General features: G+C 42.2%; 1 protein-coding gene across 1 annotated transcript; it reads left to right on the forward strand.

The window, feature by feature from the left end:
* The first annotated feature begins 1,605 nt into the window (after nt 1–1,605).
* Nucleotides 1,606–15,887, forward strand: LOC103280878 (uncharacterized). The gene is made up of 4 exons (XM_008121163.3): nt 1,606–1,818; nt 11,993–12,156; nt 12,986–13,152; nt 14,480–15,887. The coding sequence occupies exons 2-4, from the start codon at nt 12,000–12,002 to the stop codon at nt 15,779–15,781; spliced, it is 1,626 nt and encodes a 541-aa protein (XP_008119370.1). The 5' UTR covers nt 1,606–1,818; nt 11,993–11,999; the 3' UTR covers nt 15,782–15,887.
* Nucleotides 15,888–24,384: the final 8,497 nt, after the last annotated feature.

The following is a 24,384-nucleotide window of genomic DNA, read 5'->3' on the forward strand; positions in this document are numbered from 1 at the left end:
GAAACAACAACTTGAAGGCACATGACAATAACAACAAAGTGCAAATCCCAGGATTCTACAAAATGACACTTCACATCTGAGACAAAGGTGTCACTTCTGAAAATTTATTTATATCTGCAAACCTCAAATAAAGGAGTATGAATTGCATCCTCTTTGTCAAGAGTAAGAGTGCACCTACATTGTAATACTTGTTTTACAAGGTCTTTTGCCTTTGCCCCAAGAGTACTGGTGCCCCATGAAACTGCAAATCCTAGGATTCTATATAAAATGGTGTCAAACTGCATGCATTCAAACAGTGTAGATGTACTGTTGTCGACCGCGTTTTAGGGGATCGGGCCCTTAAGGAGAGAGCCGATCCGGTCCTGAGAGAACGGACCTTGGCAGAGCCAATAGGAAAATATGAGCCGCAATACAACCTGAAGCCGAAATGAAGAAGGTCCGCCAAAGTTGAAGGAAAATCCGCCAAGGAGTCTTTATTGAGCGATTCAACTGAAAAGGACTCTAGTAGTGATCATTCAGTCTACTAGGGTACCACATAATCAAAATAAAGCCATATTTATACAAAATTTCAGTCTGACAGCCCTTTGAATTTCCCGCCCCGCTCCCCCGCCCTCCTGATCGTTGATAGGCTGGAAGGTTGAACGAGGCGGGCTTTCGTTTCCCGCCTTGCTCTGTTGGCCCAATAGGAAGCTGCTTTTTGTCTCTACTCGAGCCAATCAGGAAGGAGAAGGCGGGAGTTATTGAAACAATGAAGTGACAGAGCAGGAAAAGATTGGATTAATTCCTGCTAGGCCGATTTCTAAAGGGATTAATGGCAGCAATCAAGGAATGTCCGGGTTTCTGTCACGTATACAGATTTTAGATATGCCTTGGGGTGTCAGGGGTGGAAGTAGTGATGGGTGGTGATGAGCCATAATTGACAGGCTCTGCAGGGCGCCTTCCTGAGGTGTTCTGGTTTTTCCTTTGGGTGAGATATGACAATGTTTGCCTTGGGGGCGAATCACCTTTAGGTCAATACTCCGAATTCGGCGACTCAAGCCCTATATTGTCCATGCAATCTGAATTTGATTGGGTTAAGCGGTGGCGGATTATCCTTTTGTTTTTGGGAAGGGAAGCCTGGGTCATAGGAACTGGGGTTCAGGTTGAGTTCAAAATATTTCCTATTTGATTTCATGACTTGGCAATTATATGAAATAAAATGAAAAATAAAATAAAGTTGGAATATAAACCCTGCTGGGAAAAATACATATTTTCCGGGGATCCCAAAGAGTACAAATACATATAGGCAGATAGATAGATTTCATGGAAATAAGGGAGAATCCATAAAAGTGAGTTACATTGCATAAGGGGGAATCATGAATGATATAAACAATTGAAAATATTTGATAAGAACGAAGTTCATAACATCTGGAGAACCCAGCATGGAAATTCATAAAAGTGGAGTTTTAGCAGCATGATTTTACAATTCATGAAGTTGTTATCTCTTGCCTCAGAGTGCAGGGATAATCCACAGTAAACTCCAGTAAAAAGTCTCAATCACCTTCTACTATAAATATATGGAATATAGAACATAAAGTCTTGATTTTTGAACTATCTTTTACAAAGTCCTGGGGGGGAGGGTGGTCACCTCGATCACAGTACCCTAGATAACCCAGCCCCAAATACAAAACACCTGAATGAGGTTTGCTATAGCTCCCCCTCACCTGGTTCCTTTCCAAATGTTAACCCCACACCTGGAGTAAATCCCCCTTTGCCCATTGAGTTACTCTACCTCCCACCCATCCTGAGCCAGGGCATTGGGCTACCGTACCTGCAAAGGTAGGCAGGTCTTTAACTTACCTGGGAAGGTAAGGTTTGAAGGGGCTTTATTGGGTGTGGGTTAGTTGGAGGGAGGGGGGCTCCAACCGAAAGAAGAGGAAGGAGCAACATTGGTTTTGACAGAGCTTAACTTCTTTGCTGCCTAAGTTTGGTACTTCTGGGGTGAAGTGGCACCCAAAGGAGCTCAGGAGTGTGACAAAAAGTACCATTGTTGGGGATATTTTGCAATCTCTTCTGCCCTTCTGTCAGAAGACAGAAGTTCAGCAGGTAGGTACAAATGATAGCTCCTGGTGTTTTATTAGGGCCAAATTATTGTTGTTCTTTGAATTCTCCTTCTCTGGAGGGTTTCTAACAGTGCTTGGATGGCCATCTGTTAAGAGTGCTTTGGTGGTGTCTTCTTGCCTGACAGAATAGGGTTGGACTGAATGGCTTCTTGGCATCTCTTCCAGCTCTAGCATTTCATGATTCTGTTTCACTTTGAAATGCTGTGATTCCACTTTTTGGAATCCTGCGATTTGCTGGGGTATGATGTTGAGAATTCTAGATGGCTTTCCCTGTCCTGCAATTCTAACACATTTTGGTGCTTTCTGCATTTATTTGTTTGGTTTTTGCCTGTGCACTCAAACCTGGGGTGTATCTATACTATAGAATAAATGCAGTCTGAAACCCCTTTAACTGCCATAGCTCAGTGTTATTCATCTTGGAAGCTGTGGCTTTAAAAGAGCTTTTTCTACCAAAGGGTGTTGGTGGCCCCCAAGACTACAGCTCTCAGGATTGCATTAGCAGTTAAAGTGGTGTCAAACTGCATTCATTCTACAGTGTAGATGCATCCCAAATTAGAGATAAACTATTGCTCTCTGTAACTGCCAAGGCTCAGTGCTGTGGAATTGTACGATTTGGTGAGGCACCAGCATCCCTTTGGCAGAGGAGGTTCTGGACCTTGCAAAAGTAGTACAACTCCCATATTTCGATAGCATGGAGCCTTAGCAGTTAAAGTGGTGTCAAACTGCATTAATTCAAAGGCAAGCTCACTATTAATGACTTATGCCCCACTTTCCCCCCCAGGACTGGGACCCAGAAGTGGCTCCCAATCTAAAACTATACAATTTTTAAAACCTGTGCAATATAAATGTTAAAGTAGAATTAAATTTTAAGTATTACTAAAAAGCTGTTAAAAACAATCTCTTAAACAGCACTACCTGGCCCATTCTTAAAAGCCTGTTTGAATGAAAAGGGTGCAAGAGCCGCTTTGACTTTCCTTGTGGAGAGAAAAACTGGGGTATTGTGAAGAAGTGTATAATTATATTTTGTTTATAGATGACATGTTTATTGGATTTTGTTTAAACAGTCAGGTTTGGCTAAAGTTTAAAATGGTGAGTATTTGAATTGATGATGTGTGGGGGAAAGTAGCCATCTTAGAATGCTAAGGCAGGTTACCATAGCAACAGGGGCGGAGCCAACCGCCGCCTGGAAAGGAAAAGGGGGAATATTTAAAAACCCAGGCAGTCTGTGATTTCCATTCACAGTGAAGGAACTGATTCTTGTGTAGAGGATCAGGGTGACTCAAAAGAATTTGAGTCAGGTCTAAAATAAAAAGAATTATTTTAGACAGTCTGTGATTTTCTAGTCACAGTGGAGGATCTGATTCTTGTGAGGAGAATTAGGTTGGCTCAAATAGAAGGATTTGAGTCAGATCTAAGTTGGACCAGACTAGGCAAGTTAGGTGACTTGTCTAGGGTCATTTATAGAGCCTGTGGATTAGGGAAAATTCATAGAATCATAGAATCATAGAATAGTAGAGTTGGAAGAGACCACATGGGCCATCTAGTCCAACCCCCTGCTAAGAAGCAGGAAATCGCATTCAAAGCACCCCCGACAGATGGCCATCCAGCCTCTGCTTAAAAGCCTCCAAGGAAGGAGCCTCCACCACGGCCCCGGGGAGAGAGTTCCACTGTCGAACAGCTCTCACAGTGAGGAAGTTCTTCCTGATGTTCAGGTGGAATCTCCTTTCCTGTAGTTTGAAGCCATTGTTCCGTGTCCTAGTCTGCAGGGCAGCAGAAAACAAGCTTGCTCCCTCTTCCCTATGACTTCCCTTCACATATTTGTACATGGCTATCATGTCTCCTCTCAGCCTTCTCTTCTGCAGGCTAAACATGCGCAGCTCTTTAAGCCGCTCCTCATAGGGCTTGTTCTCCAGACCCTTAATCATTTTAGTCGCCCTCCTCTGGACGCTTTCCAGCTTGTCAACATCTCCCTTCAACTGCGGTGCCCAAAATTGGACACAGTATTCCAGGTGTGGTCTGACCAAGGCAGAATAGAGGGGGAGCATAACTTCCCTGGATCTAGACGCTATTCCCCTATTGATGCAGGCCAGAATCCCATTGGCTTTTTTAGCAGCCGCATCACATTGTTGGCTCATGTTTAACCTGTTGTCCACGAGGACTCCAAGGTCTTTTTCGCACACACTGCTGTCAAGCCAGGCGTCCCCCATTCTGTATCTTTGATTTCCATTTTTTCTGCCGAAGTGAAGTATCTTGCATTTGTCCCTGTTGAACTTCATTTTGTTCGTTTTGGCCCATCTCTCTAGTCTGTCAAGATCGTTTTGAATTCTGCTCCTGTCTTCTGGAGTGTTAGCTATCCCTCCCAGTTTTGTGTCGTCTGCAAACTTGATGATCGTGCCTTCTAACCCTTCGTCTAAGTCGTTAATAAAGATGTTGAACAGAACCGGGCCCAGGACGGAGCCCTGCGGCACTCCACTTGTCACTTCTTTCCATGATGAAGACGACGCATTGGTGAGCACCCTTTGGGTTCGTTCGCTTAGCCAATTACAGATCCACCTAACCGTAGTTTTGTCTAGCCCACATTTTACTAGTTTGTTTGCCAGAAGGTCGTGGGGGACTTTGTCGAAGGCCTTACTGAAATCCAGGTACGCTACATCCACAGCATTCCCTGTATCGACCCAACTCGTAACTCTATCGAAAAAAGAGATCAGATTAGTCTGGCATGACTTGTTTTTGGTAAATCCGTGTTGACTATTAGCAATGACCGCATTTGTTTCTAAGTGTTCGCAGACCACTTCCTTAATGATCTTTTCCAGAATTTTGCCTGGTATTGATGTGAGGCTGACCGGACGGTAATTGTTTGGGTCGTTCTTTTTTCCCTTCTTGAAGATAGGGACCACATTCGCCCTCCTCCAATCTGCTGGGACTTCTCCCGTTCTCCAAGAACTCTCGAAGATAATTGCCAGTGGTTCTGAAATAACTTCCGCTAGTTCCTTCAGTACTCTTGGGATACATCCGGATTGAGATACATCCGAGAGCCCATTACTCTCCCAAGGATGTTCCTGTTGCTCCTGGTCTATGATTGGGGATGGAGCATTTGCATGATTACATAAGTGTGACTGTGGTGATGCACTGTCCCCGTCAGGGCTATCCCCTGCGCATTGATCCAGGGTGGTCCACTGAGTGGTATCTAAGAAACTGTGGTCCTCCACAAGATGTGTTTCCTGATTGTATGTTAATGATGTAAGAATTTCAAATCTGTTGTGTAAATGCAGCTGAGCAGAGGAGTTCTGCGGAGGCTGCTTGGTCCTGCGTCTCCTTCTATGGGTGACCTCCTTCCAAGCCTGAGGGTTGTCTACCTTTGAGTTGATCTCCCCATAAGGTTCCTGATCATGGTCTTGGTGGTGTTGGTGTGATGCAGGCTGCTGATCTACAGCAGCGTGTTGTGCAGTGTCCAAGAAGAGCTCGAGTGCCTGAATGTCCTTAAGGGTCTTAATACGGTGCTCGAGCTGTTGGATCCTCTGCTCCATCAGAGTCATCTGTTTGCATTTGGAGCAGAGGATCCAGGAGGATCAGGGTTTAGTGTAATCCAGAGAAAGAAATATTTTGAAAGTTTGACCACCTCATATCCGTTTGTAACCATTAAGCGAAGTGCCTTTAACAAGTTATATGAAACCATCAAGCTCTGTACCTGCAATAAACTTGTTTTGATTTTATTCTAACTAAGCCTCTGTCATACACTTATATTAAGTTAAGTAACAACAACATCTGGAGTGGAGCAAATAGAGAAAGCTTAAAAGAACCAGTGCCATCTGCCTGACGTCTCCTCCATTGGTGGCAGCGAAGAAGATAGTCAAACAAATAATTAATTAACATCATCTCTCATAAAACATCTTTATTAATTGGTGGTATCTGTGTGTGTGTGTAGGATCAGAGGGATTCCATCTCTGTCACACATTCCTGTCAGACACCTCACCTCTGTACATATTGGGGGCAAGCGGAGGGGATCAAAAGGATTCCATTCCCTGTCACCCTCAGTTCTGTACAGGTATAAATAAACAACAATAAGAGTCCTCGGAACAAAAAACCCTCCCCTCCATCCTATAGTGGCAGGTCCACTTCTGCTGTGACCAAAATAGTGTTTCTTGTTCTATATTTTAATAAAGTTGAGTTTACATAATGCATGTGTTGTCTCTGAAGTGTATTGAGAGAAGACTGCAGAAAATTTGGCTGCTTAATGGGGTCCATATTAACTGCAGGTTAATATGGTTAAGACACACACTCTCAGCCTCAGGGTTTTGTCACAAGTCCAGACTCAAAGCTAGACCTACTGGAGCTCTTATCATTACTGTGATCGATAGTATTTGTCTTCTCCTATATATGCAGCTGGTTTTACATTTTCCCCATCTGTTACTCCAAGGATATCAAATGTTGCGAGATACTTTCAGGACCTTTTATGTTTGGCATAAATGAGGCAAGTGAGACAAAGCATGTACTACCAAATGAGAAAATAAGCCCCTTCTACACAGCTGTATGAAATCCACATTATATGCTTTGAACTGGCTATGTAGGCTTAGGATCTCTTCACACGGGGCAAAAAATGACTTCTATGTATGGTTTTGGATGGGGCCTGCTGTGCTCCATCATGTGTAGCTAAGACTGAGTTATCCACAGTTTTCTCCCCATTTTGCCGTTTGATGGCAGAAAGGGTGGCAGGGCAACACGTGTTGCCACCCTTTTTGCCATCTGATGGAGGGAGGGAAAGGGGTGCCATGAGCTGCCCGGTGCTGCTTTCACCAGCAACTATAGGCACAACTGCATGGCACTTAAGAACCGTGTGAATAGGTCAAATCAGATAATGTGGATTTTCTGGTTTGATAACCCAAATTATCTGGCAGTGTAGAAGGGGCCAAAGAGCACACTGCACACCTTTATGTCAATCTCTTTCCTTCCTTTTCATTATTTTGGCCTTCACACAAAAATTGTCCAATCGAGACAACACAGAAAAAAAGCAAAAGCAACCCCCCTTTGAACATATCTTGAGAGGAAAATCCTTAAGGGTGTTAAGGTCACCATAAGTTAGAAAAAAAATTGAAGTACAAAAGGAGGAGAAGGAGGAGGAGATATAAATTAAAATTCCCATTAAGAAGAATTGTCCAATCAACACAACACAGAACAAAGCAAAAGCAACATATGTTAAGGTCACAATAAGTAAGAAAGAAATCGAAAGTACAGAAGGAGGAGAAGATTCAAATTCTCATTAAGAAAATTTATTTATTTATTTATTTATTTACAGCATTTATATTCCGCCCTTCTCACCCCGAAGGGGACTCAGGGCGGATCACATTACACATATAGGCAAACATTCAATGCCTTTTAACATAGAACAAAGACAAACAAACATAGGCTCCGAGCGGGGCTCGAACTCATGACCTCCTGATTCAAGATAATGTTTTGTCTCTTCCCTTCTACAGATACAGGAAAGCACTTCACACACTCCTTGGGGGCTTTGGGGTATTTGCTGTCTGCTAACACAGTGGTCATGCCGATGTGTCTGAAGCTTAGAGGATTCTTCAGATGTTGTCCTGCAGCTTTGCCATGATAGTAACTTGCAGAATTAGCTGGGATAGAAAAATGACTTTGCTGATAAAGGAGAAACTTTTAATATTTTCAACCCGTTCATTAACTTTCCACAACAGTGTCAGGGGCATTTTTCAACTGTAAGATTCATGAATTAGCAGAGTGTTGCCAAAAGTAGAAGCATGGCAGTATGATATCACAAAAGGGAACAGATATAAAAACCATCCTATAGGAAGCAGGAAATTTGTAGATCTATTTTTCTTTTTTTAAAATGTGAATATGTATGTGCCATGTATGTTGTTTTTAATAGTCATTTAGGTATAGTCTTGTAGTAGTGCGTAGAGGGTACTATTACATATACAAACTTGCTTGTGTGTTTTATTTTGGTTTTGTAACAAACCCTTAGAATACTCAACAAAGGAGGACCATCAAAGGCAGGGGTCCCCAAACTTTTTAAACAGGGGGGCCAGTTCACGGTTCCCCAGACCGTTGGAGGGCCGGACTATAGTTTTTTTTTTTTAAAAAAAACTATGAACAAATTTCTTTGAACACGGTACATATCTTACCTTGAAGTAAAAAACAACAACAAAACAAAATGGGAACAAATACAGCCTCAATGTTAATAATAATCATAATCATAATAAAAATAATACAGAGGGTTGGAAGAGACCCCTTGGGCCATTTAATCCATCCCCCTTCTGCCTTTGTGCACAAAAAGCACAAGCAAAACACCCCTGACAGATGGCCACCCAGCCTCAATGTTGTTGTTAATATTATAATATTATAAAATATATATAATATATTAATATGACAAAGTTCTGGAACACAACACACCAGACATTACAGTTGTGGAAAAGAACAAGGTTTGGATCATTGATGTCGCCATCCCAGGTGACAGTCGCATTGACGAAAAACAACAGGAAAAACTCAGCCGCTATCAGGACCTCAAGATTGAACTTCAAAGACTCTGGCAGAAACCAGTGCAGGTGGTCCCGGTGGTGATGGGCACACTGGGTGCCGTGCCAAAAGATCTCAGCCGGCATTTGGAAACAATAGACATTGACAAAATTACGATCTGCCAGCTGCAAAAGGCCACCCTGCTGGGATCTGCGCGCATCATCCGAAAATACATCACACAGTCCTAAACACTTGGGAAGTGTTCGACTTGTAATTTTGTGATATGAAATCCAGCATATCTATCTTGTTTGCTGTGTCATAATAAAATAATAAGCTGATGACCCAAAATGCAGACTGTGCAAGGAAACCAGCGAAACCTTAGCTGCTGTAAGAAAATCGCACAGACAGACTACAAACAGAGGCACAACTATGTGGCCCAAGGGATTCATTGGAACGTATGCCTCAAGTACCACCTCCCAGCAGAAAAGAACTGGTGGGATCACAGACCTGCAAAATTATTGGAAAATGAGCATGCAAAGATACTGTGGGACTTCCGAATCCAGACTGACAAAGTTCTGGAACACAACACACCAGATATCACAGTTGTGGAAAAGAAAAAGGTTTGGATCATTGATGTTGCCATCCCAGGTGACAGTCGCATTGAAGAAAAACAACAGGAAAAACTCAGCCACTATCAGGACCTCAAGATTGAACTGCAAAGACTCTGGCAGAAACCAGTGCAGGTGGTCCCGGTGGTGATGGGCACATTGGGTGCCATTCCAAAAGATCTCAGCCAGCATTTGGAAACAACAGACATTGACAAAATTACGATCTGCCAACTGCAAAAGGCCACCCTACTGGGATCTGCGCGCGTCATCCGAAAAAACATCACACAGTCCTAAACTCTTGGGAAGTGTTTGACTTGTGATTTTGTGATACGAAATCCAGCATATCTATCTCGTTTGCTGTGTTATACTGTGCCTTTGTGTCATTAATAATAATAATAATAATAATAATAATAATAATAATAATAATAATAATAATAATAATAAAAAAGAGGGTTGGAAGAGACCATTTAGTCCAACCCCCTTCTGCCTTTGTGCATCACCAGGGGCTTTGAGGCAAGAGGCAGCCCTTGTTTCTTTGTTGCCTCTGGCTCAGCTCCTGGAACTCAGTCCTCCAGAACTGAGGCCCAGGCCCTGTGACTCTGCAAAGCCAGGCCCAGCAAGAACATTTGCCTGTCTCCAGAGGCTGGGGCAGAAGAGGACCACGCCTGTGGGGGTCTCAGCCATCCAGGGCCTCCACCATCTTGCTCCCTGGGGGATATAAAGAAAGGTTGAAACTCTATGGAGAGGGAGATGGGTGGTGGTGGAGGAAAATAAGGGATCTATGTTCATTGCTGTAATAACATGTTTCATGCATATGTCTATGTTTGATGTTTTGGTAGTTTGAATTGAATTGAATTAAATCTACAGTTGCATGTTTTTGATTTAAATATGTGATAATATTTTTATATATATGTAAGGCATTGAATTTTGCCATTTATTATGTTGTAAACCGCTTTGAGTCCCCCCAGGGGTGAGAAAAGCGGTATAGAAATGCAGTTAATAATACAGTAGAGTCTCACTTATCCAACATAAACGGGCTGGCAGAATGTTGGATAAGCGAATATGTTGGATAATAAGGAGGGATTAAGGAAAAGCCTATTAAACATAAAATTAGGTTATGATTTTACAAATTAGGCACGAAAACATCATGTTATACAACAAATTTGACAGAAAAAGTAGTTCGATACACAGTAATGCTATGTAGTAATTATTGTATTTACGAATTTAGCACCAAAATATCACGATATATTGAAAACATTGACTACAAAAATGCGTTGGATAATCTAGAATGTTGGATAAGTGAGACTCTACTGTAATAATAATACAGTAGAGTCTCACTTATCCAAGCTACTGTATATACTCGAGTATAAGCCTAGTTTTTCATCCTTCTTTTTAAGATGGAAAAAGCCCCCCTCGGCTTATACTCAGGTGAAGGTCCTGGTTGTCTTATATTTCAGTCAGCTTATACTCGAGAATATATGGTACATGTATTATTTTTCTCTATTATTGGTATTATTACATTTATTATTTTTCTCTATTGTTGCTACTATTACATTTATTTTACTCTATATTTATTATTATTAATACATTATTTCACACTGATATTATTATTATTGCATTTATTATTTTACTCTATTTATTATTACATGTATTATTTTCCTGTATTTATTATTATTATATGTATTATTTTACTCTATTATTATTAAAAGGATACATAAGCACATTTACATTGAAGAAGATGAGAATAATGATTTGATCAAAGTTGGACAGTCTTATCTTAAATTTGAGCTTTATGTAAATATTCAAAAACATTTAACCTACTGATGCCTCAATTAATGTAATTTTATTGGTATCTGTTTTTATTTCTGAAATTTACCACCCTCGGCTTATACTGGAGTCAATGTTTTTCCAGTTTTTTTGTGGTAAAATTAGTTGCCTTGGCTTATATTCGGGTCAGCTTATACTCAAGTATATACGGTAAACTGGCCGGCAGAACCTTGGATAAGCAAATATCTTGGATAATAAAGAGGGATTAAGGAAAAACCTATTAAACATGAAATTACATTATGATTTTACAAATTAAGCACCAAAATATCATATTTTACAACCAATTGACAGAAAAAACAGTTCAATACACGGTAATGTTATGTTGTAATTACTGTATTTACAAATTTAGCACCAAAATATCATGTTATATTGAAAACATTGACTACAAAAATGCCTTGGATAATCCAGAACCTTGGATAAGCGAGTCTTGGATAAGTGAGACTCTACAATAATAATAATAATAATAATAATAACAACAACAACAACAACAACAACAACAACAACAACTGTGGGAGGACAAGAGCTTGTCCTGTGGAGTGCATGTTTCAAGAGGATTTGCACCAAACAGGAAACGGCTGGGAATCAGGACCAGGCTTTCCTCTAAAGCACCAATCTATGGTCCACCAGATACTGTAGGGTGCATCCCCAGTTGCTCAGTGGGTTAAACTGTTGAGCTGCTGAAGTTATTTATTATTTATTTATTTATTTAAAACATTTATATTCCACCCTTCTCACCTCGAAGGGGACTCAGGGCAGAGCACAACATATATACGGCAAACATTCAGTGACTGAGCATAAAATAAACCATAAATATTAACATAAACACTCCATGGGCAAACTCCTGATGCATTCCCCCAGAAGAAACCACTAGTCAGGTTTCAAGGGCCTTGTTCAAACTCTTCTCTCCTATCAGTGACAAATGCAAGGAAAATCTATGTCTCCAGCAACTCTCTCTGAATTATTTCTTGTTTGTGATTCCAGAAAAACCATGCCCAAAAGGAGAACCATTCCCACATTGGAGAATCTATGCCTGGATAATGTGGCTGAGAATATGAAAAGCCTATGGGTTAAGTTTTACTCGATGGAAGCCAAGCTAGCCAGAAATCATGACCACGACACCATCACAGGACCCTTCAGCATGCTGGGTGAGAAGTCACACCATACTCGTGCCCTCTGTTTTTCCCTCTTGCTTTAATCCCAACCACTTTTTTGATTGGCTCTTCTTGGAACAAGGACTTCATATGTAGTAAAAAAAAAAAAAAAAGAGCAACTAGCTTGTATTTTCAAGAGGGTGTAAAACCTATGAGCAGCTACTGCAAAGGTTCTCTCCCTTGTCTTGACCTGTCAAAATTAGTAGTCTCAACCAAATTATCACCCATTCCATATATCCTTGGGCCCTATATTTAACAGCCTAGTTTACCAAGTATAGAACTTGGGGAACATCTACACTGTAAAATTAATGCAATTTGACACCACTTTAACTCCGTATGGAGGCCCCATCTATACTGCCATATAAAATCCAGATTATCTGTTTTGAACTAGATTATATGGCAGTGTAGTCTCATATAATTCAGTTCAAAGAAGATAATGTGGATTATCTGCTTTGATAATCTAGATTGTATGGCAGTATAGAAGGGGCCAGAATCATGAGAATTTTACAAGGTCTTTACTGTAAGCCATTTTGAACAACCCCCATTGAAATGAGAGATACCCTGGAGGATCTTGAGGATCCCGAGAAATTTGCAAGGTCTCTGGGATGACACCATTATAATGCCTGGTGGATGGATACCATAAAATGGAGCTAGAGGACCTAGAAAATTCCTAGGGAGAATGAAACTACAGGTAAAGGTCCTTTTGACATGGGAGGGTGTAGTGTAACCTCTTTGTGGCAGTCCTAGTCTCTATGTTGTCTTTTGACTCCAACCTTCTGGGCCACTTAACATCTGAGTAAAGTCTCTCCCTTCCTCACCCCAGCTGGTTCCCTTCTCGAGGAATTGCTTGAGACCCTGCAAGAAAGTAGACTTCTGACCCCATCCATACTTCACATTCTCCTTTTGCCACAACTAAGGTCACTGGATTTGAATGACTGTGCATCTTATGTTGGCGACACTCTTACCCACACCATCACAGTACGCTGCAAGGTAAATGGGATGGGATGAACTGGAGAGAGAAATCTCTTGTGGACATACTGTCTCCAGGATTGGGGTTGGGAAGGTTCTGAGAAGTGTAGTTCTCTAAAGTAACATCTTTTAAACATCTGCATGAAACCGCTGGGCGAGGCCATCCAGAGTTTTGGAGTTCGGTGCCATCTGTACACAGATGACACCCAACTCTACTACTACTTTCCACCGAACTCCAAAGAAGCCTCCCGGACTCTAAACAGTGTCTGGCAGCTGTGATGGACTGGATGAAGGTTAACAAGTTGAAACTTAATCCAGACAAGACAGAGGTCCTCCAGGTCAGTTGTGGGCTCGATTGAGGTATTGGGTGGCAACCTGTTCTCGACGGGGTTACAGTCCCACTGAGGACACATGCTCTGAAGCTTGGGGATCCTCCTGGATTCAGCACTGATGCTTGGCCTGGAGGGCCTCTGCATAACTCAAGCCTGTGCACCAGCTGCGACTATACCTCGTGAAGTCTGGCTTGGCCCACACCTTGGTTACATCCAGATTGGATTTGTGCAACGTGCGCTATGTGGGGCTGCCTTTGAAGATGGCCCAGAAATTTCAATTGGTACAATTGGGAACGGACAGCACCCCTATTAAAACAGCTCCACTGGTTGCCGATAAGTTGCTGGGCTCAATTCAAAGTGCAGGTTATGACCTATAAAGCCCTAAATGGTTTGGGCCTTGCCTATCTCTGCGATTGCATCTCCCCCTATATACCAGCGTGATCTCTTTGATCTTCCAGGGAGGCCCTCCTCTTGCTCCCTCCACTGTCTCAAGCACGGTTGGTGGGGACGAGGGAGAGGGCCTTCTTGGTGGTGGTTCCCCCATCTTTGGAACATCCTATCCAAAGAGATAAGGCAAGCCCTGTCACTATCCTCCTTCCGGAGGGACCTGAAAACCTGGTAGTTCCATCGGGCCTTTGCAGATGATTAATTTCCAGTTTCTACCTTGGCTACCAGTTAGGACCCTGCTTGCAATTTGCCCACTTCCCTGCATTAGTCTAACCCTCTTATAGCTGCTAAACAGGCCTTGAGACTGAGTAACCCAGGCTCTATCCTGGCCACCAGTTTGCACTTTACCCACCCCCATCTCTATGTCACTTCGCTGCACTAGCCCAGGCCCATCCTGGAATTTGTCCATTGGTAGCTGAATCTCACCCAATAGCTTAGCACTGAAACTGGTTTTAATTTAAATGACGGGAGAATGTGTTGGGGAGAGCATACATTCAGGGATGACCAGTGTTGAAATCCAAATGAGCCTGTTTTTCCTCACTTCATGCTCTTTCTCTTTCTGGAGACAGAATCTTTCCTCGCTGACTCTTCGTTACTGCAACCAGATTCATGCGGATGCTTTGGTCGAGCTTGTGAAAGCTTTGCCGTTCCTCGCCAAACTAAATCTTTCATCCACTCAGTGCAACACACAAGTACTTTCCACCATTCGTTCTTTCTGTCCTGAAATTAAAGAACTGGATATCATGAAGTGTAAGAAACTATCCCCAGATTCCCTCCTTCACTTGGTCTATGACCCTGTTGCAGGATCATACTGTTGCCAGTCATTGCAGACGCTCAAAGCTGATGGACTGATGCCCACCACTGATGCGCAGAGCTTGCTTTCGGTTCTGGTCTTTGTGCTTCTAGCATTGCCCAGGCTGACATATTTGTATCATAAGTTTGTTCCACAGGCTGTATGTCTCATCTATGACCAGGAATTTCCTGGTGCCCGGATGCCTGCTGAGTTTCCATCCCTAGAGGAAGTTGCACAATACAGGACATCTACTCACCCAAATGAGGGAAGTGGCAGATTCACACTTCCACTCAGAGAAATTGAATTAGTTCCGTCTTCCTTGTTGCCTAAGATTGGTGCTGTGTGCCCTCACCTCTCGGTAATCTCCATGACTCTTAGAGATAGCTGGGACTTGGATCAGTATGTCTTGCCATGGCGCAATCTTACCTTTCTCAATCTTGGTACCGATGAAAGGATGGACTTGAAGGAGCTTTTACCTGTGACAGCTAACATTGGGACCCAGCTTAAATGTCTTTCACTTCGAGGATTTATCTTTAAAGATGAGCTGACCTTCCACACTTTGCTGAGCCAGTGCCCAAATCTCCTGAAATTTCAATTCCTCTTCCCCTCTCCCGGGAGGAATGGTTGTCAGAGTCAGCCATGGAATGAAGCCAGAGCACGAAACTTGCGCTTCCCTCCTCTCCAATTTCCTGACCTTGTTAACTTTTTCCTGATGTACCATGAGTTTGGTACTCCACTGCCTTCCCTATATAAAGTGGTTTTGGGAAATATCCTGGAATCAGTGTTCAAATATTCCCCATGCCTGGAGATCTTGCATCTTTTTTTCCTGCCATTCCCTCTGGATGAGGCATTTCAGAAAGCACTAAAACCACCTAGTACTGCCCTGCAAAGTCTTCAGGAGCTTGAACTGGTTCGGGCTCGGATATCAATTCGTACCATCGGTTTGCTGGTTTTCTCTGAGAATCAGCTGTGTATACTCTCCTTGAAGAAATGTTTCCACATAAGGCGGGCAGACTGCAATGAGCTCCTCCAAAGAGTCAAGGAGGAGAACTTGCAAGTAATTATTATGCAGGAATGAAAAAAAAACCCAACCCTCTCCACTTGCTCGGAATGGCAGTTCCATTGCTCATAGGGCCAGGACAGTATGTTTATTGTTTAATAAACCTTATGTTATATTACTCAAACTTTTGTCTCTGGATTCTGTTGTGATAAAAACACAGGAAGAATTGGGTGTTCTAGAGGGACTGGAACATTTGAGGGACAAAATGGGTATGTTAGGTACTCTCACCTAGATTCTTACCATCTGCTCCCCCGACATTAAAACAGGAAGAAAATCATGGCAAGTTCCTTTGGTCTACCACCTTATTCTGTTCATAAGTAGCACTACTCCCACCCCTAATAAACAAGGATTTTTTGGTTAGGGATTTAATAATTTTCCAATGGCTCCCAGGCCTCCCTCTCCCCTCTACAAACTATATGTTATTCCACTTTAATTCCTATAAATCTGTTTTAAATGTCCTGTTTTACTTCTGGGCGGTGATGGGATGACATCTTGCTCATGTGTCATCAACTTATAAATACAAAGAAGGTGACTTGCTTTTGTTCACTGGTGCTCTTTTTGTTCCTTGTCATAGAATTTTATCTTTGCTGAATCTCAGCGGCTGTACCCAGATCCCTGCAGATGCTCTAGTTGAAAATTTTGCCACAAAACTAGACCTCTCAAAGACTCAGTGCAATACAGAAGTATTATCAGCTGTGGGCTCCTGCTGTTGCGGGCTTCATGAGCTTGACATCTCTGTGTGTGAGGAGGTGACCCAGGAATCACTGCTTCATCTCATCTGTGATCCTGCCACTGGTGCTCTCTGTTGCCAAGAATTGCAAACCCTTCAGCTTTGTACCCTAAAGTCCACCACTAATGAACATGAGTTGGTTTGGGTCTTGGTCTTTGTGCTGTTTGCATTGCCCAGCCTGAAGTACCTGATTCACGATTCAGTGGTAGAAGCTGTGTGTCTGATCTACTACCAGCACTTGAGCAGTACCCTCATAATCCCTGGGTTTCTTTTTCTGGCAGAGTTAGCAAGATTCAGGGTGCCTGGCTGTATGAATGAGGGTGGTTCTAGCCTCTCACTAGTTATCAAGGAAGTCTCTGCACTGGATGAGTATTCCTGGCCTATGGCTTGTACTGTGTGCCCCCACTTGGAAGAAGTATCATTGTTCCTAAGAGACAGTCCTGATTTGGGTCAGAGTTTCACATCATGGGGCTCTCTTGTTCATCCCACTATCAAATGCAAGGAAAGGAGGGCCTTGAAGGAGCTTTGGCCTGTGACAGGAAACCTTGGGGGCCAGCTTCGTATTCTTGCCATCAAAGGATTCTCCTTGGATAATGAGGTGTTGGAGGATAAGAGCTTGTCCTGTGTAGCGCAGGTTTCAAGAGGATTCGCACCAAGCAGGGAGTGGCTGCGAATTAGGACCAGGCTTTCCTCTTACTTACTTACTTAGGTGATCCCTCGTACCTCAAGGATGATGGTCCTCCAATTGTAGTGTCTTGGCAGTGGATGCGTAGGTGTCTGTAGAGGCCTATTCTTGACCCACATGTTTTTCCGCAGTGAGGACATTGGTTTCCAGGTGAAAGGTGGGCCAAGTCAGGGTTGGCTGATCATGCCTTCCTCTTGGCATGTTTCTTCCTTAAGCCCTCCATTCGTGCCTCTTCGTGCCACTGTAAAATTAATGCAATTTGACACCACTTTAACTCCCTATCAGGGCCGGTCCAACGTGGAAGCGGATTAAGCCGCCACGTTGAGCGCACGTCAAGGGGGGCACTGTTGAGGCCTCGACAGCGCCCCCGTGTAAATTTAGCACCGGTGTTCGTCCAGGTGCCGCCGCCGGGGACCATCGCTCGCCAAAAGGCCGAACAAGGAAGGACAGGTTCCAGGAAAGCCTAGCTTTTCTAGGGAAGGTCTAGCTCTTCTAGAGAGACCTTGTATGTGTGTGTGTGGGGGGGGGGGGCAAAGATTTGGTTCGCCTACCCCACAAAATTACCTAGGGCCGGCTCTGTGTAAGGGAAATGTCTCATCTTGGAAACAAACACAAAAATAGCCCAGCGAGGGTTGAACATGCTCAGTAGGCTCACTATGGCACCTGTTTGGGGAGAGGGGCGACATTTATTTATTTATTTACAGCATTTATATTCCGCCCTTCTCACCCCGAAGGGGACTCAGGGCGGATCACATTTCACACATAAAGGCAAACATTCAATGCCATGACAGAGAACAGAGACAGAGACAAGACGCAGGCACCGGGCTGGCCTCGAACTCATGACCTCTTGGCCAGAGTGATTTGTTGATTTGTTGCAGCTGGATTGCTTTCCAGCCTGCGCCACAGCCTGGCCCTTTCCAGCCTGCGCCACAGCATGGAATAAGCTTTAAAAAGTACACTTCGTACTTTCTGAATACCCTTCAACTGGGGCCCTTTCACACACACATTTCAAAAATGGAACAAAACATAGCTTGGAAGTTCTGGAGAGAATGAAGCAATCACTTGAAAGGTTCTGATCCATTTAGAACTATTTTGTGATGGCAGTGTAAGACAATTACCTTCAAAGGGTACTGGCTCAGGAGTGAAATCAGGCAGAGAAACTCAGTCTTGTGAGAGATGCAAAAAGCAAAGTTTATTTTCACCACAGCTGTGAGAAGGCGGGACACCCGTACATATCCCAGAGGGCTGTATAATGCAAATGGCTGCTGCAAGGGCATGTCGCAGCAAACAAAGAATTTATACCTTTCGCTTATCTAAAATTGACCAATGGCTGAGGGTCTTCCTCACCTTTCACAGCCACTTGGCATTAATCATACCTGTGACCTCACTTGTTAATTTCAAGCTAACTTTTGGTCTTGGAGCTTTCTGGAGAAAGGTACCAGCTCACAGGAAGGGAGGGGCATATATCTATATAGGCAAAGCTACATAGGCAATAGTTTATTATTTTCTGGCTTATGGTCCCTTCAGCAGAAAGTGAGGTCCTTGAAAAGATAGCTGTAGAGCAACAGGTTTGCATCTGACAAAAGAGGCTGAAGGTGTGCATCTGAGAAAAGCAGCTATCGAATGATGAGAGCTGTAGCTTTACATGGTCCTTAGTCATCTCTGCTAGAGTATGGTCCCTCACCAAACTACAAATCCCAAAGCTCCATATCATAGACATGTTAAACTACATTAATTCTACAGTATAGTTGCGCCCCAAGACATCTTATGTGCACAAGGATACTGTATATACTCATATATAAGTAAATTAGCTATGCCCGGCCACGCGTTGCTGTGGCGAAGTATGGTGGTATGGGAAATAAAGTATTGAGGTATTGGTGGTAGTTAAGGTAAAGGGTAAAGGTTTTCCCCTGACGGAGCTTCGCCTTCTAACTGGCAGCAATTGGATAAAAACAATTACAGTAGAGTCTCACTTATCCAACATAAACAGGCCAGCAGAATGTTGGATAAGCGAATATGTTGGATAATAAGGATAATAAGGAGGGGTTAAGGAAAAGCCTATTAAACTTCAAATTAGGTTATGATTTTACAAATTAAGCAACAAAACATCATGTTATACAACACATTTGACAGAAAAAGTAGTTCAATACATAGTAATGCTATGTAGTATTTACTGTATTTACGAATTTAGCACCAAAATATCACAACATATTGAAAACATTGACTACAAAAATGCGTTGGATTATCCAGAACGTTGGATAAGCTGCACGGCCTCTGAGGATGCCTGCCATAGATGTGGGCGAAATGTCAGGAGAGAATACTTCTGGAACGTGGCCATACAGTCCTCCAGTTTTCCTTCAATGATTTCCACTTTGTTCCTTCTGAGTCCGTAATAACATTCATTAATTCAAGGAAGATCTGCAGCCTTTAGGCCAACACAACTCAGGGGGTCAAGGCATTTTACCACAAATTAAAACAGAATGTATCTATATGTGCATTTACACTGTAAAATAACAATACTACTACTACTACTACTACTACTACTAATAATAATAATAATAATAATAATAATAATAAAATTTATTTCTAGACCACCTTCTCTCCCGAAGGGACTCAGGGTGATTTACAGACAAAAAACGAAGCCAAACATTCAATGCCTCAAATGAGTACAAACACATCAAAATAATACAAGAAAATGTAACACTAAACAGTAACACTAAACTTACAACAAAAAATTAAGCATTGAGATGAAAATAATCAATTAAAATTAATTGGTATTTTTTAAAATTGTTGCATTCCCTCAAACTTCTTCTGACTTTTGGCAGTCCTAGTGTGAACTGCCACTTGACTGTTCTTTGGATTGGGGGAAGAGACTAACATAGCCATTGCGGCATTCACCAAAGCAGATTTTTGTGTGGCAGCTTCACTTGGCATGGATTCTCTGATGTAAAGTAAGGTTGTTACTTTGGCTGAAGCTCTTTCCGCACTCCAAACAGATGTATGGTTTCTCTCCGGTGTGGATTCTCTTATGTCTGATGAGGGTGGACTCGACTGTGAAACTCTTGCCACATTCGGGGCAAGTATACGGCTTCTCTCCCGTGTGTATCTGTTGATGAGTTCTAAGGTTTCTTGGGTGGCTGAAACTCTTTCCACGCTCTATACATTTCCAGGGCGTCTCCCCCATGTGCACTCTTTGGTGCTTCATGAAGCTCAACTTGTTTGAGACAGATCTAGCTGTCTATGTAATACTGTCTCTGAAGAAATAATGTCAATTTTACTTCGAACAATATATACTTCAAACATATATACAGTATTGTTTATTCATCAACTGTAGTATGATGTATTCAAATATAATGCTGTCTCATAGTCTTAACTGCACGTGTTTGGCTCTGCTACAATTCAATGTGTGTCAGTACTACTTGTATACTAAACATAAACACAAGCACATCATAAACACAACTGTAATCAGTTCACCAAAATAGATATGTATGAACACCCCATATGTTTTACAAACCCTCAGTCTATTACAACGAAAATTAATTAATTGGCTTACATGTCATCAAATATACATAGCTCTGTTTGTCCCTTCAGTTTGCAAGCACCATATGACTTACACCCTGTCTTAAAATACTCTGCTCATCTATAGATAACAGGTGAAGTCAAGTCTATCATTTAGTCCTTTGGGGAATAAAGAGTTCAACTTAAAGGTCTAGAAGATCTCCCTTTGTAAAAGCTTCTCCCCCTTTGGATCCTGTATACAGTGCACACTTTCAGGAAAAAACACATTCCTGTGATAGTTTTAAGTTTTTTGCAATCGAGAAAGTAAAGCCCCCTGCTGACATTAAAAGGTTGCTTTTATAAAGGGTAAATTGTCCTTGTTTTGGAAATTCTTCTTCTGGACCTTTGAGTTGAACTCTGCATTCCCCAAAGGACTAAATGATACACTTGACTTCACCTGTTATTTATAGATGAGCAGAGTATTTTAAGACAGGGTGTAAATGTAAGTCAATTAATTCATTTTCTTTGTAAGAGACTGAGGGTTTGTAAATCAGATAGGGTGTTCATACATATCTATTTTGGTGAACTGATTACAGTTGTGTTTATGATGTGTTTATGTTTAGAATACAAGTAGCACTGACACACATTGAATTGGAGCAGAGCCAAACATGCAATTAAGGCTATGAGACAGCATTACATTTGAATACATCATACTACAGTTGATGAATGAGAAAAATTATAGACTACTGCCAAAAGAAGAGAAAACTATATTTAAATGAACACAACCTGAAGGACTTCCCGAAACAAGGACAATTTACCTGGGATTACCTGTTATTGTGTTGTACTTATACTAGAGATTATGGACAATTTTGCCTTTTGACATCCATGTATGCTGTGCTACATGTGTTTATTATATAGACGAATGAGTACCCAGTTGGGTATGTAAGAGAGAGGTTCTCTAACATTTTGACTAACACAGCCTAGAAATATACATGTCTATATATCTTTTATGATAATATATATACCGTACTCATGTTTGAATTGTGAACTTGACATTATTTCTTCAGATACAGTATTACATAGACGGCTAGATCTATCTCAAACACAATAGTGGGAATTTACAAATCGTTTTGATATTTTATTTCTACTTTACACCATTAAAACATAGTTATTTCGATGTGCATTCGAATAAATAGTTCCGGTTAGTTATTAGTTGCCACAACTACTGCACTTTATCACACTCCACTCTTATTGATTGAACTCTGTAATGAGATCCTTCCAGTCTGCTGAATTTTAACTTATAGTTTGTATATTTGTTCAGATTCTAATGTTTTAATGTTGATGTTTTATGCTGGTTTGTATGTTTATACTATTTTACCGGGCTGTGGCGCAGGCTGATGAGCAGCCTGCTGCAATAAATCATTCTGACCATGAGGTCATGAGTTCGAGGCCAGTCCCTGGCGGGGGGAGCAGCCATCAATTAAAAAATAAAAAATAGCCCTTGCTGTTGCTGACCTAGCAACCCAAAAGATAGTTGCATCTATCAAGTAGGAAATAAGGTACCACTTATAAAGTGGGGAGGCAAATTTAACTAATTTACGACATTGGAATGAGGAAATGCGGTCACAGTGGATGAAGCAGCTGCTCCCCCCTGTGGCCAGAATCAAACATCCCCTCAGGAGAAGGTTAAATTGCCTCTGGGTCTGTCTCTGTCTGTGCATATGGGCATTGAATGTTTGCCCTATATGTATATAATGTGATCCGCCCTGAGTCCCCTATATAAATTTTATATTGGTTTAATTATGTTGTATTTTATTGTATGTTGAAACTGGGCTTGTCCCCATGTGAGCCGCCCCGAGTCCCCTCTGGGGAAATGGGAGCGGGATATAAAAATAAAGTTGTTGTTATTATTATTATTATTTTCCTTGGACGAGGCTTTAAATCTTGCGATTATATTGGGAGGCGTCTATTTTGTTTTAGGCCTCATGGAGAGGCAGAAGACTAGTACACCTTTATATATATTCTCGCCTAGATATTGAACACCAACTTCAGCCTGTGGAAATTGTGTGTGATGGGTTATAATATGTTTATTTAAGTTCAATTATGTATTGTTTTTATTTAGTTTAATAAGTTTATTTTGAGATTGTTTTATCCACTGTTTTGATTTGTCTGTTTTTGGCACTGAATATTTGTCATTTTGTTACTTTTGTTGGAAACTCATAGAATCATAGAATCATAGAATAGTAGAGTTGGAAGAGACCTCAAGGGCCATCTAGTCCAACCCCCCGCTAAGAAGCAGGAAATCGCATTCAAAGCACCCCCGACAGATGGCCATCCAGCCTCTGCTTAAAAGCCTCCAAAGAAGGAGCCTCCACCACGGCCCGGGGGAGAGAGTTCCACTGTCGAACAGCTCTCACAGTGAGGAAGTTCTTCCTGATGTTCAGGTGGAATCTCCTTTCCTGTAGTTTGAAGCCATTGTTCCGTGTCCTAGTCTGCAGGGCAGCAGAAAATAAGCTTGCTCCCTCCTCCCTATGACTTCCCCTCACATATTTGTACATGGCTATCATGTCTCCTCTCAGCCTTCTCTTCTGCAGGCTAAACATGCCCAGCTCTTTAAGCCTCTCCTCATAGGGCTTGTTCTCCAGACCCTTAATCATTTTAGTTGCCCTCCTCTGGACGCTTTCCAGCTTGTCAGCATCTCCCTTCATCTGCGGTGCCCAAAACTGGACACAGTATTCCAGGTGTGGTCTGACCAAGGCAGAATAGAGGGGGAGCATAACTTCCCTGGATCTAGACGTTATTCCCCTATTGATGCAGGCCAAAATCCCATTGGCTTTTTTAGCTGCCGCATCACATTGTAGGCTCATGTTTAACTTGTTGTCCACGAGGACTCCAAGATCTTTTTCGCACACACTGCTGTCAAGCCAGGCGTCCCCCATTCTGTATCTTTGATTTCCATTTTTTCTGCCGAAGTGAAGTATCTTGCATTTGTCCCTGTTGAACTTCATTTTGTTAGTTTCGGCCCATCTCTCTAGTCTGTCAAGATCGTTTTGAATTCTGCTCCTGTCTTCTGGAGTGTTAGCTATCCCTCCGAGTTTGGTGTCATCTGCAAACTTGATGATCGTGCCTTCTAACCCTTCGTCTAAGTCGTTAATAAAGATGTTGAACAGAACCGGGCCCAGGACGGAGCCCTGCGGCACTCCACTTGTCACTTCTTTCCATGATGAAGACGACGCATTGGTGAGCACCCTTTGGGTTCGTTCGCTTAGCCAATTACAGATCCACCTAACCGTAGTTTTGTCTAGCCCACATTTTACTAGTTTGTTTGCCAGAAGGTCGTGGGGGACTTTGTCGAAGGCCTTACTGAAATCTAGATATGCTACATCCACGGCATTCCCTGTATCGACCCAACTCGTAACTCTATCGAAAAAAGAGATCAGATTAGTCTGGCATGACTTGTTTTTGGTAAATCCGTGTTGACTATTAGCAATGACCGCATTTGTTTCTAAGTGTTTGCAGACCACTTCCTTAATGATCTTTTCCAGAATCTTGCCTGGTATTGATGTGAGGCTGACCGGACGGTAATTGTTTGGGTCGTTCTTTTTTCCCTTCTTGAAGATAGGGACCACATTCGCCCTCCTCCAATCTGCTGGGACTTCTCCTGTTCTCCAAGAACTCTCGAAGATGATTGCCAGTGGTTCTGAAATA

Source organism: Anolis carolinensis, chromosome 2 (assembly GCF_035594765.1).
Source record: "Anolis carolinensis isolate JA03-04 chromosome 2, rAnoCar3.1.pri, whole genome shotgun sequence".
Taxonomy (NCBI): domain Eukaryota; kingdom Metazoa; phylum Chordata; class Lepidosauria; order Squamata; family Dactyloidae; genus Anolis; species Anolis carolinensis.

Coding starts and splice junctions, on each gene's coding strand:
- LOC103280878 (XM_008121163.3), top strand. CDS start 12,000: ATGCCCAAAAGGAGAACCATTCCCACATTGGAGAATCTATGCCTGGAT. Junction 12,157..12,985: donor AGGACCCTTCAGCATGCTGG/GTGAGAAGTCAC, acceptor TCCTCACCCCAG/CTGGTTCCCTTCTCGAGGAA. Junction 13,153..14,479: donor CCATCACAGTACGCTGCAAG/GTAAATGGGATG, acceptor TTCTGGAGACAG/AATCTTTCCTCGCTGACTCT.